The following is an 18617-nucleotide window of genomic DNA, read 5'->3' as shown; positions in this document are numbered from 1 at the left end:
CTTGATTGCTTTCTGAGGCCTGGGTAAACGGAAGAAAATAAAAGAAAAAGAGGAAGATGTGATGGGTGGCTGGTTGACGGAGAGAGAGAGAGAGAGAGAGAGAGAGAGAGGATACAGGTGTCTGAATGTGATTGATTGGGTGTGGCTCGGACAGGGAGGGAGAGGGAGGGAGGGAGAGAGTGAGAGAGCCGGGGAGAGAGAAAGATAGAGATAGAGCGCGGGGTAGAGAGGGATATAAAAAGCGGGGGAGAAAGGGGATAGAGAAATATGGATAAAGGAATACAGGAGAGAGAGAGAGAGAGAGAGAGTGTTAACAGCAAGGTAAGTGCGAGAAATATGTGTAAAGTGAGCGAATGAGAATGACAATACAGATGCAATATATGGAAATGCGAGAAACCGATAAAGATAAACAAACATAGATAGACAGATACAGACAGATAAAGATAAGAGATACATACTGATAAAAAGACAAGCACATGAACACAGACAGACAGACAGATAGATAGATCGACAGACAGACAGACAAAGGGCGGTAAATACGTAGACAGATAGAGATAAATGATTAGACATAGCTCTCTGTCACACGCCCTCTCTATATATCAGTCTCTCTCTCTCTCTCTCTCAACTATTCTCGTATACCCTTTCTTTCCCTACAACCTTTTCCTCCGCCCAACTTGCTCTCTCTCTCTCTCTCTCCATTATACTCCTCTCCCTCACTCACTTCCCTTTCATTACTCTCTTTCATCTCTCTCTCTCTCTCTCTCTCTCTCTCTCTCTCTCTCTCTCTCTCGTGACTGACGTTTAGCAAAAACTCTAAAATCTTAAGAGAGATGGATGACCAATGGAGGAAGGGAGGGAGGGAGGGAGGGAGGGAGGGAGGGAGGAAGTGGGAGGTGAAGAGTAAGGGAGGAAGGAAGCGAGAAGAGGGAGTGGGAGGGAGAGAATGAACGAAGAAGGGAAGGAGGAAGTGGAGAGATGGAAAGCAAAACGGAATGTAGGAAACAGGAAGAGTGGAGAAGTTTAGGAAGGAAGACGAGAGAGAGAGAGAGAGAGAGAGAGAGAGAGAGAGAGAGAGAGAGAGAGAGAGAGAGAGAGAGAGTGAGGGATAGAGGGAAGAAGGGAGTGATGGATGGAGAGGTGTACTGAGGGATATTGAGGAGGGAAGGAGGAGGAGGGGGGAAGATGGAGGTAGAGAGAGAGAGGACATGAATTGGAGAAGGGAGGGAAGGAATGAGGGTGGAGAAGAGAAAGGAATGAAATGAAGGAAACTGGAAGGAACAGCAGAATTTACGGGTGGAGGGAAGACCTCGAAAGAAAGAAAAGGAAGGGAGGAAAAAAGGAAACGAAGTGAAGGAAGGAAGGATGGAAGGAGGCAGGGAAAGAAGAAAGGATTGAAGGTAGAAAAAAGAATAAAGAAAGGAAGGAAAAAGGGAATGAATGAATGAATGAAGGAAGGAAGGAAGGAAGGAACGAACGAACGAACGCACGAACGAAAGCTGTCCACAATATTTAGATTCTTCACTACGATGACGTCTGCTTCAGTCTTGGTACATTCGCGTGATTTTTATCTATGGAAACCGTTTCACAGGTAGTAGTAGTAGTAGTAGTAGTAGTAGCAGCACATCCAGACTAATCTAAATGTGAACCCCGTGGACTGCAGGCTGAAGTTGCCATCCACCTGCAGTCCACCATCCACCTTTCCGGGGATAGGGAGGGCGCTGGGGGACGCCTGTATAACCAAAGATGAGGAAAATCGTCCGGGGGTAACAAGAAGAAATGAAAAAAAAAATGCGCCCACGAGCAGAAGGGCTTAACTTTCACTCTTGCCATGTCTAGACGGTTTTCCTCAGCCCCTCGTGGGTTGATGGAGGCTGAATCTAACCCTTCCAGCTCTCAAAATCGTCCGGAGTGAGAGTAAAGTAGGAAGCGCCTGAGAATATATTGCGCGTGAGAAGAATCCCCAGTTGCCTCTTAGGTTTGAGGTATAGCGCGTATGGAGAGGAGGGAGGGAGGGAGGATAGAAGGAAGGAAGGAAGGAAGGAAGGAACACACAAACGAATAAAAGAAGGAAGGGGAAAATATGGGAGGAAGGGAAGAAAGAATGAAGGAGAGGTGGATGGATGAATAAAGGAAGGAAAGGAGGACACAAATAAATAAAAGGAAGGAGGGAAAGAAGGGACTTGAAGGAGGAAGGAAAGAAGGAAGGAGAGACGCAGGTAAGAAGGAACCAAGAAGGGCTGGTCTATGAGGGAAGAAATGAAGGAAGGGAAGGTAAATGAAGGAATAAAGGACCAAGAAGGAAGGAAGGGAAGAAAATGAAAGAAGTGAAGGAGGGTATAGAAGAGAGGGAAGAAATGAAGGAAAACAAAGGAAGTGAAGGAAAGTGTGAGGACAAACAAGGAAAGAAGGAAAATGAAAGAAGTGAAGGAGGGTATAGAAGAGAGGGAAGAAATGAAGGAAAACAAAGGAAGTGAAGGAAGGTGTGAGGACAAACAAGGAAAGAAGGAAAATGAAGGAAGTGAAGGAGGGTGTGAGGAGAGAGAGGTCACCGGGAAGAAAACGGTAAAATGAGAAGAGAGAGAGAGAGAGAGAGAGAGAGAGAGAGAGAGAGAGAGAGAGAGAGAAGCAACTGCGGAGAAAGAGGACGGAGGGAGGGAAGCAGGTACGGAAAGCAGGTAGGGAAAGAGAGAGAGAGAGAGAGAGAGAGAGAGAGAGAGAGAGAGAGAGAGAGAGAGAGAGAGAGAGAGAGAGATGAGGATTTTTGTGACCTTGAATAGAACGTAGAGGTTGAAGTGTGTGTGTGTGTGTGTGTGTGTGTGTGTGTGTGTGTGTGTGTGTGTGTGTGTGTGTGTGTGTGAATATAAAATCACTCTAAATCAACCACTTCTTCCCTCATGCTACGTACATGAAGTGAGCAGAATATTATTAAAAGAAAAAAAAAAACTCCAATTATTTCTTTGATGATAAAAATGTTGAAGGAAAATAAATGATGAGCAATTAGTCGGCAGGATTAGAATATTATGGATTTATTTATTTATTTATTTTTTTTGCTGTCTGTCTCGTGATGACCTGTTGATTAAACGTAGGTGGATGGATGGATAGATAAAAGAGGATAGATAGATAAATTAGGATTGATAGATGGATAGGTGGACAGATAGACGGATGGGTAGACAGATGATTACAGAACAGAAATCAAGAGAAACATATGGACCGATAGATAGAAAGCTAGATAGATACATAGATAGATACAACGAGGCAGGTAGAGGTAAGTATGTAGTGAAATAGATCAAAATACAGGTCAAGAGATTATTAAGTAGGTGGATAATAGATAGAATATGTGGACAGACAGATAGACAGACAGATCGATAGATAGATAGAGATAGATAATTAAGTGCAGAAACGAGTGACTAAATTTATAAACTGTATGCAAAGACGTGGAGAGAGAGAGAGAGAGAGAGAGAGAGAGAGAGAGAGAGAGAGAGAGAGAGAGAGAGAGAAACAGGTAACTTAATGAGAATGGAATTACTGAAACAACTATCTCAAATGACATCTACACGAAAGGTATTTTCTGTCATCAACATCATTATCATCATCATCGCCGTCCTGCTGCTGCTCCTCCTCCTCATCATCATCATTGTCATCACTGTCATCATCGTCATCCTCCCCCTCATCATCATCATCACCAACATCGTCACCCTGCCCCTCATCATCATCATCATCATCATTATCATCACTGTCATCACTGTCATCCTCCCCATCATCATCATCATCATCATCGTCATCCTCCTCCTCATCATCATCATCATTGTCATCTTTCTCATCATCATCATCATTATCATCACCGTCATCCTCCTCCTCCTCATCATCATCATCATCATCATTATCATCATCGTCATCCTCCTCCTCCTCCTGATCATCATCATCATCGTCCTCCTCCTCCTGATCATCATCATCATCATCATCATCATCGTCATCCTCCTCCTCCTCCTGATCATCATCATCATTATCATAATCGTCATCCTCCTCATCATCACCATCATTATCATCGTCATCATCATCAACCTCCTCTTCTTCCTTCTCCCCCTCCACCTCCTCATTATCATCATCATCATCATCATCTACCGCCTCTTCCTCCTTCTCCCTCTCCTTCTCCTAATTATCGTGATTATGATCATTATCATCATCATCATCATCAATCACCTTTTCTTCCTCCTCCTCTTCATCATCATCAACCTTCTCTTCCACCTTCTCCTCCTCAACATCACCATCGTCATCACCAACCTCCTCTTCCTCCTTCCTCTCCTCCTCCTCCTCCAGCTCATCATCATCATCATCACTCCAAGTTCGTCCATTAAACGACCCAAGCCATTTTTCTCCACCCCGACCTATTGATTGTTCGCCTGTTCCATCCAGTCCCAGCGAATTTCACCTCTCTCCATCTCGCCCCCCCTCTCCGCCTCTTCCTCTCCCTCCATCTCCGGGTCGCCTCTCCCTCACCTGGCCGTCCACCTGTTATCTAATCTAAGAGTGACGTCACCTGCCCTTATCACTTCTCTAATTTCAACCCCTTCAGCACGCGGACGCACTTTTATCAGTCTCTACAATTTTTCTCCCTAACTTGGCCTAAAATTGCCTTCTCCATCTTAATATATTAACACGAGGATAGGATGCTAGTCACGAAGAGGTGCTGTGGATGGGATGCAGAATAAAATCGTCCGGAGCTGAGGGAATGTAATATAATTTGGCGTCATCATTGTGAAAGGGGTAAATCTCTTGCACTTCCTCCTCCTCTTCCTCTTTTCCTTTTCACATATCATCTAGTCAAGCCTCTTCCTTACTATAACACACTCTGTTTCTTCCTGTGATACCTAATACCTCCTCCTTTTCTCCAACATCGTTCCTAACTTTACATTCTAAGGACTTTATTAACTTCTAGATGTCCTACAAACAGGTATGAACGGCGGTGTAATTACAGGTAAGGACAGGTGTGGATGTGTCTCTGTACAAACACTGGTTCGAAGCCCTGAGAGGAGAGTGGAAAGGTTTGGTCTATATAATGCCACAAGGAGATCTGGTCAACTTAAGTATTTACCACCACGACAGGCTAATCACAAGACACGAAACCTCAAGAGAGAGTAGGTGAACAGGAATTACCACCACGTATGCAGGAAACAATATTAAGAAGGAATTTATTGTAAGAGATATTAAAAAAAAGTATTGTAAGAAATATTAATAAGGGGAATTTTTGTAAGGAACATAAAAAAGGAAATTTAATGTAAGAAATATATTAAAAAGGGAAATTATTGAATTAAATAAAAAAAAAAATAATGTGAGAAATATAAAGAAATGAACATAATGTACGAAATTTTCCATATTAAAAAACTACCATTCATTTAAAGGGCACGCCATTTAAAAGGCAGCGTTATTTTTAAAAACCCTATTTACGTGTCATTCTCAAAACACATTCAACATATAGAGATTTTTATTGAGAAAGTTATCCGTAAATTTATTCGAAAGGCTTATTCTCTTTAACCCCATCGGTTTGATGATGTTTTTCGCTCTATCCTTCTTCCTCCAGACGATTTTCTTCAACGTAGGAAACTCCCTCTCTTAAGCACGGAGATAATGAAGGTTATGGGCAATTCTCCAGTCCGAAAAGTAACTGAATCTGAACAAAATCGTCCTAACAAATCGTCTGAACAAAATCGTCTAAACATGTCGTCCAAATAAAATCGTCTGAACAAAATCGTGAATGAAATCGCCTGAAAAAAATCGCCTAAATAAAATCGTCTGAACAAAATCGTCCCTAGAAAAAACACACGAATAAATGCCTCCATCCGGGCCGTGGGATAAAAGGCGCATTACATTTACAAGCATTGGAGTTCAGTGGTATATTAAATTTTGACTTTTTTTTGGTGGTTATTGAATACGTAAGAAATTTAGCCCCTTCACTCCGATGACGTAGTTTATTCTCGCTACCCCCAGACGATTTTTATTCCACTCAGGACCTTAGATTAGTGAACAGGTTAAGGAAGTTCTCTAACACCTTTTCTTAAGCGATTCATTTTGCTTATTACACCTTACTCTCCTTTTCCGTATTCATTCTAATATCGGCACGGAGTGTATAGATAAAGTGCATAAGGATAGTAACCAGCCGTGTCCAAAAATAAATCGCTAAGGAAGAGGCGTTAGGGAGCCTCCTTACCCTACGAGGTGACGGGCCTATGTCTCTCCTGAGCTAACAAATTCGTCTGGAGAGAATAATAATAATAATAATAATAACAAAAATAACAATAATAATAATAACTATAATAATAATAATAAAAAAAACAACAATAATAATAATAATAATAATAATAATAGTAGTAGTAGTAGCAGTAGTAGTAGTAGTAACATCAATAATAATAATAATAATAATAATAATAATAATAATAATGACAAAATGAAAAAGAAGCCACCAGGTTAATCTGAATAACACTGGAAGATTTTATTCAAGCGGGACAGACTTTTGCCAGTCGGGAAGAGTTAAAAGGCAATCCATTTAAAGGTCATTTCATTTAAAGGGAATTGAGTTTAAAAGGACCATTCCCTTTAAAAAGCCTGTCTCCCTCCCACATTACAGTGATGGACTCTGACTGGAGGAAGGTAGGGAGAGGAAACTAAGGAGGGGAAAGAGAGGAGGGAAGGAGAGAACGAAGGGATGGGGAAGGGGGTAGACAGAGGGAGGGAATGAGGGAGGGAAGAAAGAAAGAGAAGAATATGTAGAAAGGAATGGAAGTGGGAGAGAGGAATAAGGGCTCGGGAATAAGGGAAGGAAGGAGGGAGGGAGGGAGGGAGGGAGGGAGGGAGAGAGAGAGTACAAAATCTCTCTCTCTCTTTCCCTCTCACCATCCATCAAACCTGAACCCACTTACTGACAGACCCATTATTATATCGAATACACTTTCCATCCATCATTATTGCCACATTAAATTTTTTCCCTTTTTTCTTAATACTTACCTTATTCTTTTTTACAGTGCATTATATCCTTATGAAATCAGTCTTATTATTTTTTTCATTTATTTTTCTAACTTTAATTTTGCTTTTTTCCTTCCTTCCTTCTTTCTCTTTCGCTCTTCCTCCTTGCCCCTCATCCTTCAATTTGTCTCTCTCTTTGTGTCTTCCTCCCACCTCTTCCTCCCTCCATTTCTCCCTTTCTGTCTCTTCCCTCCCTCCTTCCGTCTCCTCCTCTCATTTCCTCCTCCCCCCCCCTTCTCTCTTTCTTACTCGCATTTTTCCTTTCAACTCTACCCCCTTTCATTTTCTCTCTCCTTTCAACTTTCCCTGACTAGCTCCATCTCTCTCTCTCTCTCTCTCTCTCTCTCTCTCTTCCACTTTCCTCTTACCCGCTTCCCCTTCCTCCTCTCTCTTCCTCTCCACACCTCTTTCTCTCCCTCCTTTCCTCCTGCTTTCCTCGCCTACTTCGCCTTTTCTTCCAACATCCCGCTTACTTTTCCTCTCCCTCCTCCTCGCCCTCCCTTCCTTCCTCCTCCTTCTCTCCCTCCCTCCCTCCCTTCCGGCCTCCCACAACTTGTCACGGCTGGGTGTTCCTCTTCCTCTTCCTTCCTTCCTCCCTTCCTCTCCCTCTTTCTCTCTTCCTTTCCCTCCTTCCTATACCCCTTTCCTCTCCCTCTTTCTCTTCTTTTTTTTTCTTCCTTTCCTCCCTTACTTTCTCTCCTTCTTTCTTGTTTCCTTCCTTCTTCTATTTGCCTTCCTTCCTTTCTTTCCTCTCTCCTCCCTTTATAGTTCATCACTGTCTCTCTCCCTTCCCTTCCTCCCTTTCTCTTTTCTTCTCTCTCTCTCTCTCTCCTCTTTTTCTCTTTACCTAACTTCGTTCCCAGCCTCTCCTAGCTCTCTTTTTTCCTTCTTTCTTTCTTCCATCTCTCTTCCTCTTTCCATTTTTCTCTTCTTAGTTCCCCACCCCCGTCTCTCTCTCTCTCTCTCTCTCTCTCTCTCTCTCTCTCTCTCTCTCTCTCTCTCTCTCTCATCAATATTACTCAAAAGGAAAATCCCCTCCTTCCTCAATACCCCCCCCCTCTCTCTCTCTCTCTCTCTCACCATTAACTCTCACCATTAATTTATCCCTATCATTAATAATACTGACCATTCTCTCTCTCTCTCTCTCTCTCTCTCTCGTTCATTTCACTCTAATCTTTTTTTTCTTTTTGTATTTTTCTTCCTTCGTTCTTCCCCTTCTTTCCTTCATCAAACTCTCTTCTTCCTTTTCTTCCCCTCCCTCTCTCCTCCCTTTATTCATCTCTCCTTCTCTCTACTCTTTTCCTCCCTCCTTCCAGCCCTTTATTTTCATCCCTATCTCTTCTCTCTTCCCTCCCTCCCTAATTCCCTCCTCTCCCTCATTCTCTCTCCTTTCCCTCCTTCATCCACTTCTGTTTCCCCTTTCCTCTCTCTCCTTCTTTACAACTCCTCTTCCAATTTCTCTTCCTTCTTTCCCTTCCTATCTCTTCTCTTCTCTTTCCCCTCTACCTCCCTCCCGCCTCTCTCTCTCTCTCTCTCTTCCGTCCCCCATCCCCCCCCTCTCTCTCGGCTTGCATACCTCAAGGGGGAGTAGATATTGATAGATTCACAAAGAAGGTCAGGAATGTTGGTGGTTGTGGTAGCAGGTATTGGCGATGGTGGTAGCTGTGGTGGGAAATGTGGTAGTTGTGGTAGGAATGTTGGTGGTTGTGGTAGCAGGTATTGGCGATGGTGGTAGCTGTGGTGGGAAATGCGGTAGTTGTGGTAGGAATGTTGGTGGTTGTGGTAGCAGGTATTGGCGATGGTGGTAGCTGTGGTGGGAATAATGGTAGTTGTGGTTGGAATGGTCGCAGCTGTGGTAGCGGATACTGAGGATGATGGAAAATGTGTTAGGAATGGTTGTAGTTGTGGCTAGAATGGTCGTATTGTGGTAGCAGCTATTAGGGATGGTCGTAGTTATGGTAGGAATGGTGGTAGCAATGCTATTAGCTACAGGGGTTGTTGGTAGCTGTGGTAATTGTTGTTAAATACTGGTAGCTGTGGAGGTGGTTGTGGTGAGAGCTCTGGTAGTGACTGTGGTAGTCTTGATGGCTGTGGTGGCGGTGTTGGTAGCTTTGGCGGTAATTGTGGTGGTAATGTTGGTAGTTGTGGTAAATATTAAGAATGGTTGTAACAGCGATAGATGCCAGGTGTTGTGGTAAGAAGTAGTGGAGATGTTGGTAGTTGTGGTATGTGCTGCAATTGTGATAGTTGTGGTGGTGGTGGTGAAAGTTTTGGTGGTAATAGTGGTAGATGTGGTATGAGGTGGTAGTGGTTGTAGCAGCGGGTATTGGGAATGGTGGTAGTTGTGGTAGCAGGTTCTGAGGATCGTGATAGCTGTGGTAGTAATTAAGGCAGGTGTGGTAACTGTGGTGGTAGCTGCGGAAGATATGAGGGTGGTGGTGGTTGAGAGAATAGTGGTAGTTATGAGAATGGTGGTAGTTGTGGAGGAATGTTGGTAGTTGTGGTTATGAGATTGAGAAACTTGGTCAATTTCTCAGGCTCTCTCTCATTTCTCTCTCTCTCTCTCTCTCTCTCTCTCTCTCTCTCTCAATTTACCGTTTTCCCTCACTCCCACCCCCTCTCTCCACTCTCTCTCCCCCTCCCCCCTCTCTCTGATATTCATTCCTCTTCTTCTTTCTTCTCCTTTTCCTACTTTCTCTTTCTTTTTTTTACTTTCAAATATTTCCACCATCCTTCCTCTTCCCATCTCCATTCCTGATTTCCTCTAGCTTTCATTCCCTTCAATCTTTCTCCTGTTTTTCCCTTTCCTTCTTATTTCCTTTCTGTCCTCTTTTTCCTTCCGTCTCCCTCCTTTCCTTCCAGTTTTACCTTCCAATCCTTTCTTCTTATCTCTCTTCCCTTGCCGTTTCCTTCCCTTTCCTTCCTTCTTTCTCCCCTGTCATTTCCTCAGTTTATTAATCCTCATTTCCCTTCCACCTTCATCTTTCCCATCTACCTCTCCAGCTTCATTTCCCTCCTTCACTCCTTTCCATTCCTCTGTTCTTCATATCCTCATTTTTTTCCTATCCTCCCTCCATTCTGTTCCTCATCTTTCCGTCTCCTATCCCTCTCTTCCTTCCTCCTTTCCATCTTTCCATGCTTCCTCCCTCCTTTCCTTAATCCTTTACTTCCTCTTAACTCTTTCCGTCTCCATCCTAACGCTTCCTCATCTCTCCACACCGTCCTTTCCTTCCTCCCTCTTTTCCTTAACTCTTCCTCTCTTTACCTACAATTCCTCATCACTCCCTATCTCCCATCCCTCACTTCCTACCTCCTTTCCTTCCTTTGTTCCTGCCTTGGTTCCTCCCTCCTTTCCTATTTTTTTCTCTCTCCTCAACTTCAGCATCTCTCCTCTCTTCTTACTTCCTTTCCTCCTTCCTTCCTACCGTGCTTCCTGCCAGCGTTCCCAGCCTTACTAGGAAACAAGCCCTGGTCCGCCCTCCACCAATCAGAGCCCAGGACGCCCCCAGCTGGCCCCGCGAGCAGCCAATCAGCGCTAAGGGCCTGGGGAATGTTGCCATCCGGGGAGTTTGTATATATTCTCAGTTGCGCGTCTGTCGTGGCGATTATCTGCTTTGGTGATCTGTCTAAACTCTATCTCGTTCTGTCTATCTCCCCCCCCCTCCTCTCTCTCTCGGTCTCTGCTTACCTGCTAATCTACTTGCTTGTCTCCCTGTTTGCCTGCCTCTGAGTGTCTGTTTGTCTGTCTGTTTACATGGTGTTCTATCTCTCTATCTGTCTGTCTGTCTCTGCTCTCTCTCTATCCTCATGTACATCTGTCCCTAGTTCTGTCGGCGACTAAATATGAGAAGTCTAATATTTTCTCAACCCATCTCTCTCTCTCTCTCTCTCTCTCTCTCTCTCTCTCTCTCTCTCTCTCTCTCACTACAGCTGTTTCTATCACATTTGCATTCCCTCAAACACACGATTTTTAAGTGCAATGCTTTTACTTAATTTCCTGTCTCCCTTTGCACCAGTGTATGTCTTGTCTATCTATCTGTCTATCTCTCTATATCTATCTATCTATCTATCCATGTATTCTAATGTAATTCTACCTTACTCAAAATGATTATCTTTTTATATCTTTCTAATGTATCGTATTTTTTCCGGTTCTGCTTTTCTATCCATTTGTCTGTCTGTTTATGTACCGTAGAGGCCAGTTATTCTCTCTCTCTCTCTCTCTCTCTCTCTATCTATCTATCTATCTCTCACCCCTGCAGCACCGTCATACATATGCACTGTGAATAATTCTGAATAATGCTGAATGATAGTGGATAAATGTGCCCTGCAATAATGAGGCGACTGCAGTGCTCTCTCTCTCTCTCTCTCTCTCTCTCTCTCCCTCTCTCTTTGATGTAGATATCTGTCTTACTACATGTTTCCTGATTTTCGCATATCTCTTCCCAGCCCCAACTCTCTCTCTCTCTCTCTCTCTCTCTCTCTCACACACACACACACACACACACACACACACACACACACACACACACACACACACACACACATCTAATTCCTTCACGGTTATCTGCAAGAAAAGAGCTTTAAAAATGAGCCCTCTTCCTTCTCCCTTCCCTCACTCTTTTTATCTTCCTTTTTCGTTCCATCCATACTGTTCTTCTTTCATATCCTTTCTCCTCCTCCTCTTTTTTTTTTCTTTTTTTTTCCCTTATTTCTTTACTCCCTCCGTTTTCTTATTTATCCTTCATCTCGTTTTCTGTTGCACTTTTCCTCTGTATTTCTCCTCCTTCCTTCATTTCTCTTCTTTTACATTTTTTCTTTCATTTCCATTTTCCCTCCTTCCAGTTTCTTCCCCCCTTTTTTCCTTCTTTCTCTTCCTCTCACTTTCTTCATTCCCTTCCGCCTTCTTTCCTCCTCTTTCTCTTCTCCTTCTCTCCTTTTTCTCTTCTTCTCTCCTCTTTCCTGCCTCCCCATTTTCGAGTACTGATGTGAATATATACAACTGTTAAAAAAAAACTCATACCAACCTAATTTCATGGACTTTTTCCTTTTTTTTCCTTCCTTTTCTTCCTAATTTCCTTCTTTCTTTTTCCTACTTCTCCTTCTTTCTTTCCTTCCTTCTATTCCTCAATTCCCTTCTTTTTTCTTCACTTTCCCTCACCCCTTCCTTCTTCGTTTCCTCATTCTTCTTTCATTTATTTTCCTTCCTTCCTTACTTCTCTCTTTCATTTCGTCTTCTACATGCCCTTTCTCGTTCTTTCCCCTTTCATTCCTTCGCTTCATCTCTCTCTCTCTCTCTCTCTCTCTCTCACTCTCTTCTCTCTCTCCTTTTGTCCCATATTCCTCCCTGCTGCTCTCTCTCCATCCTACATCCATTAATCCTTTCCATTTTCCCCCTCTCTCCCTCCTCATTCTCTCTTTTTTCCCTCTTCTTTCTCCCTTTTTCTCTCTTCCTCTTTCTTCCTTTTTTCTCTCTCCAGTTAATAGCTCTCCTCAAAAACAGAAGAGTTCGCGCCTAATTCATTTTAGTTCTCTTTCTCTTTCCCTCCTTCCTCTCATTTTCACTTTTTCCTTCCTCTCCTCTTCCCTCCTTCGCTTTTTCCACTTCAAATTCACTTCTCATTGTCATTTCAACTCTCCTTCTCTCCTTACTTCCCCCTTTCCTTCCTTCCTTCAGTTTTTCTTCCCTCACTTCTTTTATCTTTTCAGGGAGAGAGAGAGAGAGAGAGAGAGAGAGAGAGAGAGAGAGAAAGGTGACCAATCCAGCCTGACGAAACCACCCATATGGGGAAAATTCACCCGGCCAAACTCAGGGGTGGCGTGCTGTCCTAACGGACCCAGGTTCAAATCCCGACTGGGGCAGGGAACAGTTTAAGGATTTGAATTTCATTAAATCAGGCTTTACTGATCTACCAGAAGACCCGCCGACATGTCGTAAAAATACCCCCGCCAATACCAATACACCAGTCCTGTATGAGACAGCCCTAGCATGTATTCAATATGGACGGTGGGTGTTAGCGCCGAAGTGGTGACATGTAGAGGTGTATGGTATGTAGAAGGACTGCTGGGCCTTGATAGCAGGCTGTGAAGCCTATGCCCAGAGTCGGACACATAAAAAAAAAAAAAAAAAATTAACCTTCTCAAAAAACAGCCTACGTGCTACCCTGACGCAAGAAGGTATATTGAATCACCAAGGGGGTGTTTAGGCGGTTAATGAGTACTCAGCAATTAACCAGTCCAATTACACGAGAGGGAAATGAGTAAGAGGAAAAGACTGGCAAATCTTCACTATCTAATGAGGGTAAACACATCTTCAGTGAGGTTGTAAATAAACATTGTAAACATTTAGAACACTGGTTGGGATTGTGTTGGGATGGGGTGATGATGTTTAAAGATAAGATGATTAAATATTTAGTCTCTGTTCTATAGGTAAACAGGTGCACAGGTGAATGATGATGATGATGATGATGATGACAATAACAACAACAATAATAATAATAATAACAATAACAATAAATGAACTCCTTTTCTTTCACCCAGATTACGGAACACAATGTCACTTTTCCCTTACATATTAAAATCCTGTACAATATAACTTTTCATTCATATTTTCCTAATACATCTCCAGGCCAATTTTTTTCCTATGCTGCATGGTGGTCTTTCTTATTTTTTCCTGCCGGCATCGACTGGAGGGAGTTGTGGGTGGAGGGGGGGGGGATTCTTGTCCTACTCGTAAAAAAGATACTACAGTCGGCCTCGAAATCTGTCATTCCTCCCTCCACCTCTCCTCCTCCCTCCTTCTACATCGTTACCCTTCCTTCCTTCTTTCATTCCTTCTTGTCCTTCTTCCTACCCGTATCTACTTTCATCATGAGGAAAAATAGATAATTCGTACCAACCTGATTTTCCCCTCCCTCCTTCCCTACCTTTCCTCCTTCATCTCTTCCTACCTTCTCGCCCCCCCTCTCCTCCTCCTCTCGCCCACCGTTCCTCTCCTTCCCCTTCTCCTTCCTTCTTTCTTTTCTTTCAGCCTTCCTTCGTTTTCTCTTTTCCTTTCAGTCCTCCTTCCTTCCTTTCTACTTACTCTTCTCCTTCCTTAATTCCTTCAATCGTACTTTCCTTCACCTTTAACAACTCCATAAAAATAAGAGAATTTTTGTGAAGTCAGTTTCATCCCATTTTTCCTTCCTCCCCTCCCCACCTTCTCCGTTCCTTCCCTCCTCCTTTCCTTCCGTCCTTTCTTCCTTTCCCTCTTTCTTTCTCGTGGGATTAAACACTTATCTTGAAAAATAGGAGGATTTAGTATAAAGTTCACGATTTCTTTCCTTTTTTCTTTCTTTGATTTCTTTCTGCCTCACTTCCTCCTTTCCCCTTTCCTCCCTCTCTCTCCTTTCTTCCCTCCTATCCTCTCTCCTTCACCTCTTCCTTATCTCCCTCTTTTCTTTTTGTCTTAATTTCCTCCCCCCTCCTTCTTCCCAACTCCCTCCCCCCTTCTTCCTTTCTTCTTTCCATCCATCCACCCATCCTTCTTTCCATTCTTCCTTCCTTCCTCCTGTTCATTCTTTCCTTTTTTCTTCCTTCTTTCCACTTTCTTGTCTTCCTTCTTTCCTCCCTTCCTTTCTTCCCTCTTTCCTTCCTCCATTTCTTCCTGTTTTCCTTCCTTCTTTCCATTCTTTCCTTTTTTTCTTCCTTCTTTCCTTTCTTCCTTCGTCTTAAGCACTAACACTACACAAACATTTCTGATTAGATTAAGCATTTAGGACGGTAGCTATCAGAATTAACCAATACGGTGGTGTTATTATACGTGGATTCATACGCAGACGATGGGGGATGGTGGGTGAACTGGGCGTGTATGCGGTAATTGTGTTGTCTTTCAGTACTGTATATAAGAGATACATTAGATAAAATACACCAATGAAATAATCAGCGCGAAACGAGATGAAAAGATAAAATAGGTGTCGTGTAAGTGTTAAAATGAAGGAAAGTGGGAAGGAAGGAAGGAAGAAGGAACGCAGAAGGGGGTCAACAGACAGGAAGGAAGGAAGGAGGACTGAATGGAAATGAGAAACAGAAGGAAGCATGAAAGAGAAGAAAGGCAGAGCTAGAGTGAGAAAGAAGGAAGGAGAAGGGAAGGGAAGGTGGCAGGGTGCGTACTGCCTCTTCTGCTTTAGGAATTATCTTTATCTTCCCAAACAACAAGGCATTTTACTCTTATTTTATTATTATTATTATTATTATTATTATTATTATTATTGAGGGAGTGATAGATAGGGAGATTCGGCCAATTATCTATCCTTTTCATACGTTCTTTTTTTTCTTGGAGGGAACAATCTTGCGGGGTTCTGGCCTTGGGTTCCTTCTTCCTTGCATAAAAAAAAAATGTAGCTTGACCTTAACATATTTAGTTTTATCCCTGACTTAATCCTGTTATGGACTAATGACTTCCTCTTGTCAGCACTTCCTTTGTCTTACTTCCTACATATCCTTCCTTCTCTCCTTCAAGATCCCTTTCCTTTCCCCTCTTCCTCCTCCCTCCTTCCCTGTTTCCCTCTAACTTTCATCCTCTCTTACTATCCTTTCTTCCTTCCTCACATCTCCTTCCCCCTTTCCACCCTCCCTCTATCCATCCATCTATCCATCTATCTTCATTCAATCTTTCCCAATGCCTACGACCTCCGTTTTTTTTTTTTTTTTTTCGGTGCAACACGTTCACAAATTTTAAAATATATAGTTCTTAAATCTGGCTTCCTTTCTGTGCACCTTCTCTTTCTGTATATATTCATTCTTAACTTTCTTATTCCCCTCTTTCTGTAGGTTGAAAAATGTACCTACTTTTTTCTTTCTTTTTGGCGCGAATAAAAAAAAAATATATACTTACTTTTTCAGCTTCTTTATTACCCTATTTCCTTTTCTTACATTTTCGTTTTTGTTTTTTTTTCTTTCTTTTTGACATACAGATAAAAACAACGTATTTTTGGCGTATCGATCAAAACAACGTACTTTGGCGTCTAGAAACAACGTACTTTGGCGTGTGGATCAAAACAACGTACTATATAGATCAAAACAACGTACTTACTTTTTCTTGATGGACTTGACGCCCGCCTGCACGGACGGTCTGTTATAGCCGTGCCTGACCATATAGCCGTACATGTGAGGCTGGTGTTTCTTCAGTACGATGGCTGAGTTGGTCTCCTCTACCGTACCGAACTTGTAGGCGGGGTTCACCGTAGTGGGGTACTGCAACTGTGAAGGGAGAGAGAGAGGGGGGGTGGGAAATTATTGGGGTCCTGTGAGAGAGAGTGAGAGAGATGGAGGGGGGCACTGAAGCGGGGATGTGAGTGAGAGGGGGGAAGTGTGTGTGTGTGTGTGTGTGTGTGTGTGTGTGTGTGTGTGTGTGTGTGTGTGTGTGTGTGTGTGTGTGTGTGTGTGTGTGAGAGAGAGAGAGAGAGAGAGAGAGAGAGACACTGTATGCTAACCAGAAAATATTCTCTGAGTCTAAACCATGCAAATCATATGCATATTTCTCTGTTCTGGATACTCTCTCTCTCTCTCTCTCTCTCTCTCTTTGGCTTCAGGGGAAAGACCTTATTGTCAGTTCAGACGCGAAGATATTTAATTATACCATTCTACCTCACCCTTTCTCTCCCTCTCTCATTTTCACACTATCTCTCATTTTCACACACTCTGCTTTACAGTCCCTCTCACTTTCACACACACACTCTCTCTCTCTCTCTCTCTCTCTCTCTCTCTCTCTCTCTCTCTCTCGGGGTAAGGCCTTAATGTCAGTTTATACCAGAAGATATTATGGTACTCTCTCACTTTCACACATTCCCTCACTCTCTCACACTCACCTTCACACACTTCCTCACTCTCTCCTACATACCCTTTTACTCTCTCACTTTCACACATTCCCTCACTCTCTCACACTCACCTTCACACACTTCCTCACTCTCTCCCGCATACCCTTTTACTCTCTCACTTTCACACATTCCCTCACTCTCTCACACTCACTTTTACACGCTTCCTCACTCTCTCCCACACACCCTTTTACTCTCTCACTCTCGCTCCTCCCCCCCTCTCTCTCTCTTGTCCCTTTCACTAAACTCTACACACACTCTCCTTCAACTAACCTAGCTAAGCTCCCTTAATCTCTCTAAATAAAACTAACTCTCCCTACGTTAACTCTCCCTTCCCCGGCACCCTACTTAGTCTCCCTGCTAACTCCCTGGCTCTCCCCAAGTTTCCCACCCTCTGATACCTTTACATAACATAAGTTGAGGGCTAATCTACTTAACCTATATACACACACACACACACACACACACACACACACACACACACACACACACACACACACACACACACACACTTTCCCTCTATCTATCCATCTATCTATCAGCCTATCTAACAATCTATCGATCTATCTATCTCTACCTATCCATTAGTCTTATGTCTCTTATCTTTATGTGCATCTGCTGGTTCGTCTGTCTCTTTGTTTGTTTGCTTATTTGTCTGTCTTTCCATGCACTCTCCTTCACCTACCCACAATCCAAGCTACGTAACTCTCACTTTTCCATGCTAGTAACTGACTTGGGTGGGGGGCCTTGGGGGGGTATGTCTCCCTCCTATTCTGGGGAGACTAATGTTTTCTCATAACTAGAACAATTTTTAGGAGTACAATGTATCTTGTAAATATATCCCATAAATGTCACTGTAGAATCACTTTATTGAAAAGACGGATTTGACAATAAACTGTGAGGGTCTGGGTAAAAAGTCAGCACGAATTCAGAGTTTTGGTAATTGTTATTTTTCAACGTGCTGGATTCGACCTTACTTATTCCATCTTAACCCAACCTACCCTGATGGCGTGCCCTAAGCCAACCCAACCTAACCTAACCTAATTTTATGTAGCGTAAGCCTAACCCAATTTAGGCTTACCCCTACACAAAAAGTTACTCCTACACAAAACACAACCACGCATGGGTAACCTAATTCACCTAAATATTGTTACTCGGACATAAAGTAACCTAACTACACACAACTTCTGTAAACCTACCCTAACCCAATGACACAAAGTTAAAACACAACGAATCCCACTAAGCCGAGCCTAACGCAAAGTCTGTCTAACTTTTCCATCCCCTCAAACTCTCCACTGTCTCCTCTCTTCCTCTGCACTGTGTCCGTAACTCTCCTGTGCGCACTAACTCTGGAAATGATGTCAGGAAAGTCATGCACCTCCTTCCTGGTGATCATGAATGCGGCCAGATTATGCTATGTTATGCTGTGTTATATGCTATTACGCTATGTTATGTTATGCTGATATGCTATGTTGTTATGTTATGCTGTTATATTACGCTATGTTATGTTATGCTGTTGTTGTGTTATGCTATGTCATGTTATGCTGTGTTACGCTATGTTACTTTATGCTGTTACCCTATGTTATACTGTTACGCTATGTTATGGTATGTCATGTTACGCTATGTTATGCTACGCTATGTTATTTTAAGATATGCTATGCTATGTTATATTACGCTATGCTATGCTATGTTAGACTAGGGCAGATCAACTCTCAGCACTAACCCTGGAGTCATTGATGCCAGTGA

General features: G+C 42.9%; 1 protein-coding gene across 1 annotated transcript in view; it reads right to left on the bottom strand.

Annotated features, from left to right (window-relative positions):
- LOC145405008 (glutamate receptor ionotropic, NMDA 2B-like) overlaps positions 1 to 18617 on the bottom strand; it is a 215487-nt gene that overhangs the window by 27397 nt on the left and 169473 nt on the right. The window contains exons 14-15 of the mRNA XM_080276508.1: positions 18595 to 18617; positions 16091 to 16257 (exon numbers count right to left, since the gene is read on the bottom strand). The exon at positions 18595 to 18617 is cut by the window's right edge and continues 101 nt beyond it. Of these exons, the coding sequence (XP_080132634.1) occupies positions 16091 to 16257; positions 18595 to 18617 (190 nt within the window). The remainder of the gene's footprint in view (positions 1 to 16090; positions 16258 to 18594) is intronic.

This window comes from Coenobita brevimanus, chromosome 65 (genome assembly GCF_032717465.1).
Source record: "Coenobita brevimanus isolate Jiangsu-jjx chromosome 65, ASM3271746v2, whole genome shotgun sequence".
Taxonomy (NCBI): Eukaryota; Metazoa; Arthropoda; class Malacostraca; order Decapoda; family Coenobitidae; genus Coenobita; species Coenobita brevimanus.
Note: the sequence above shows the minus strand (reverse complement) of the source record. Positions and strands in the feature narration are given on the sequence as shown.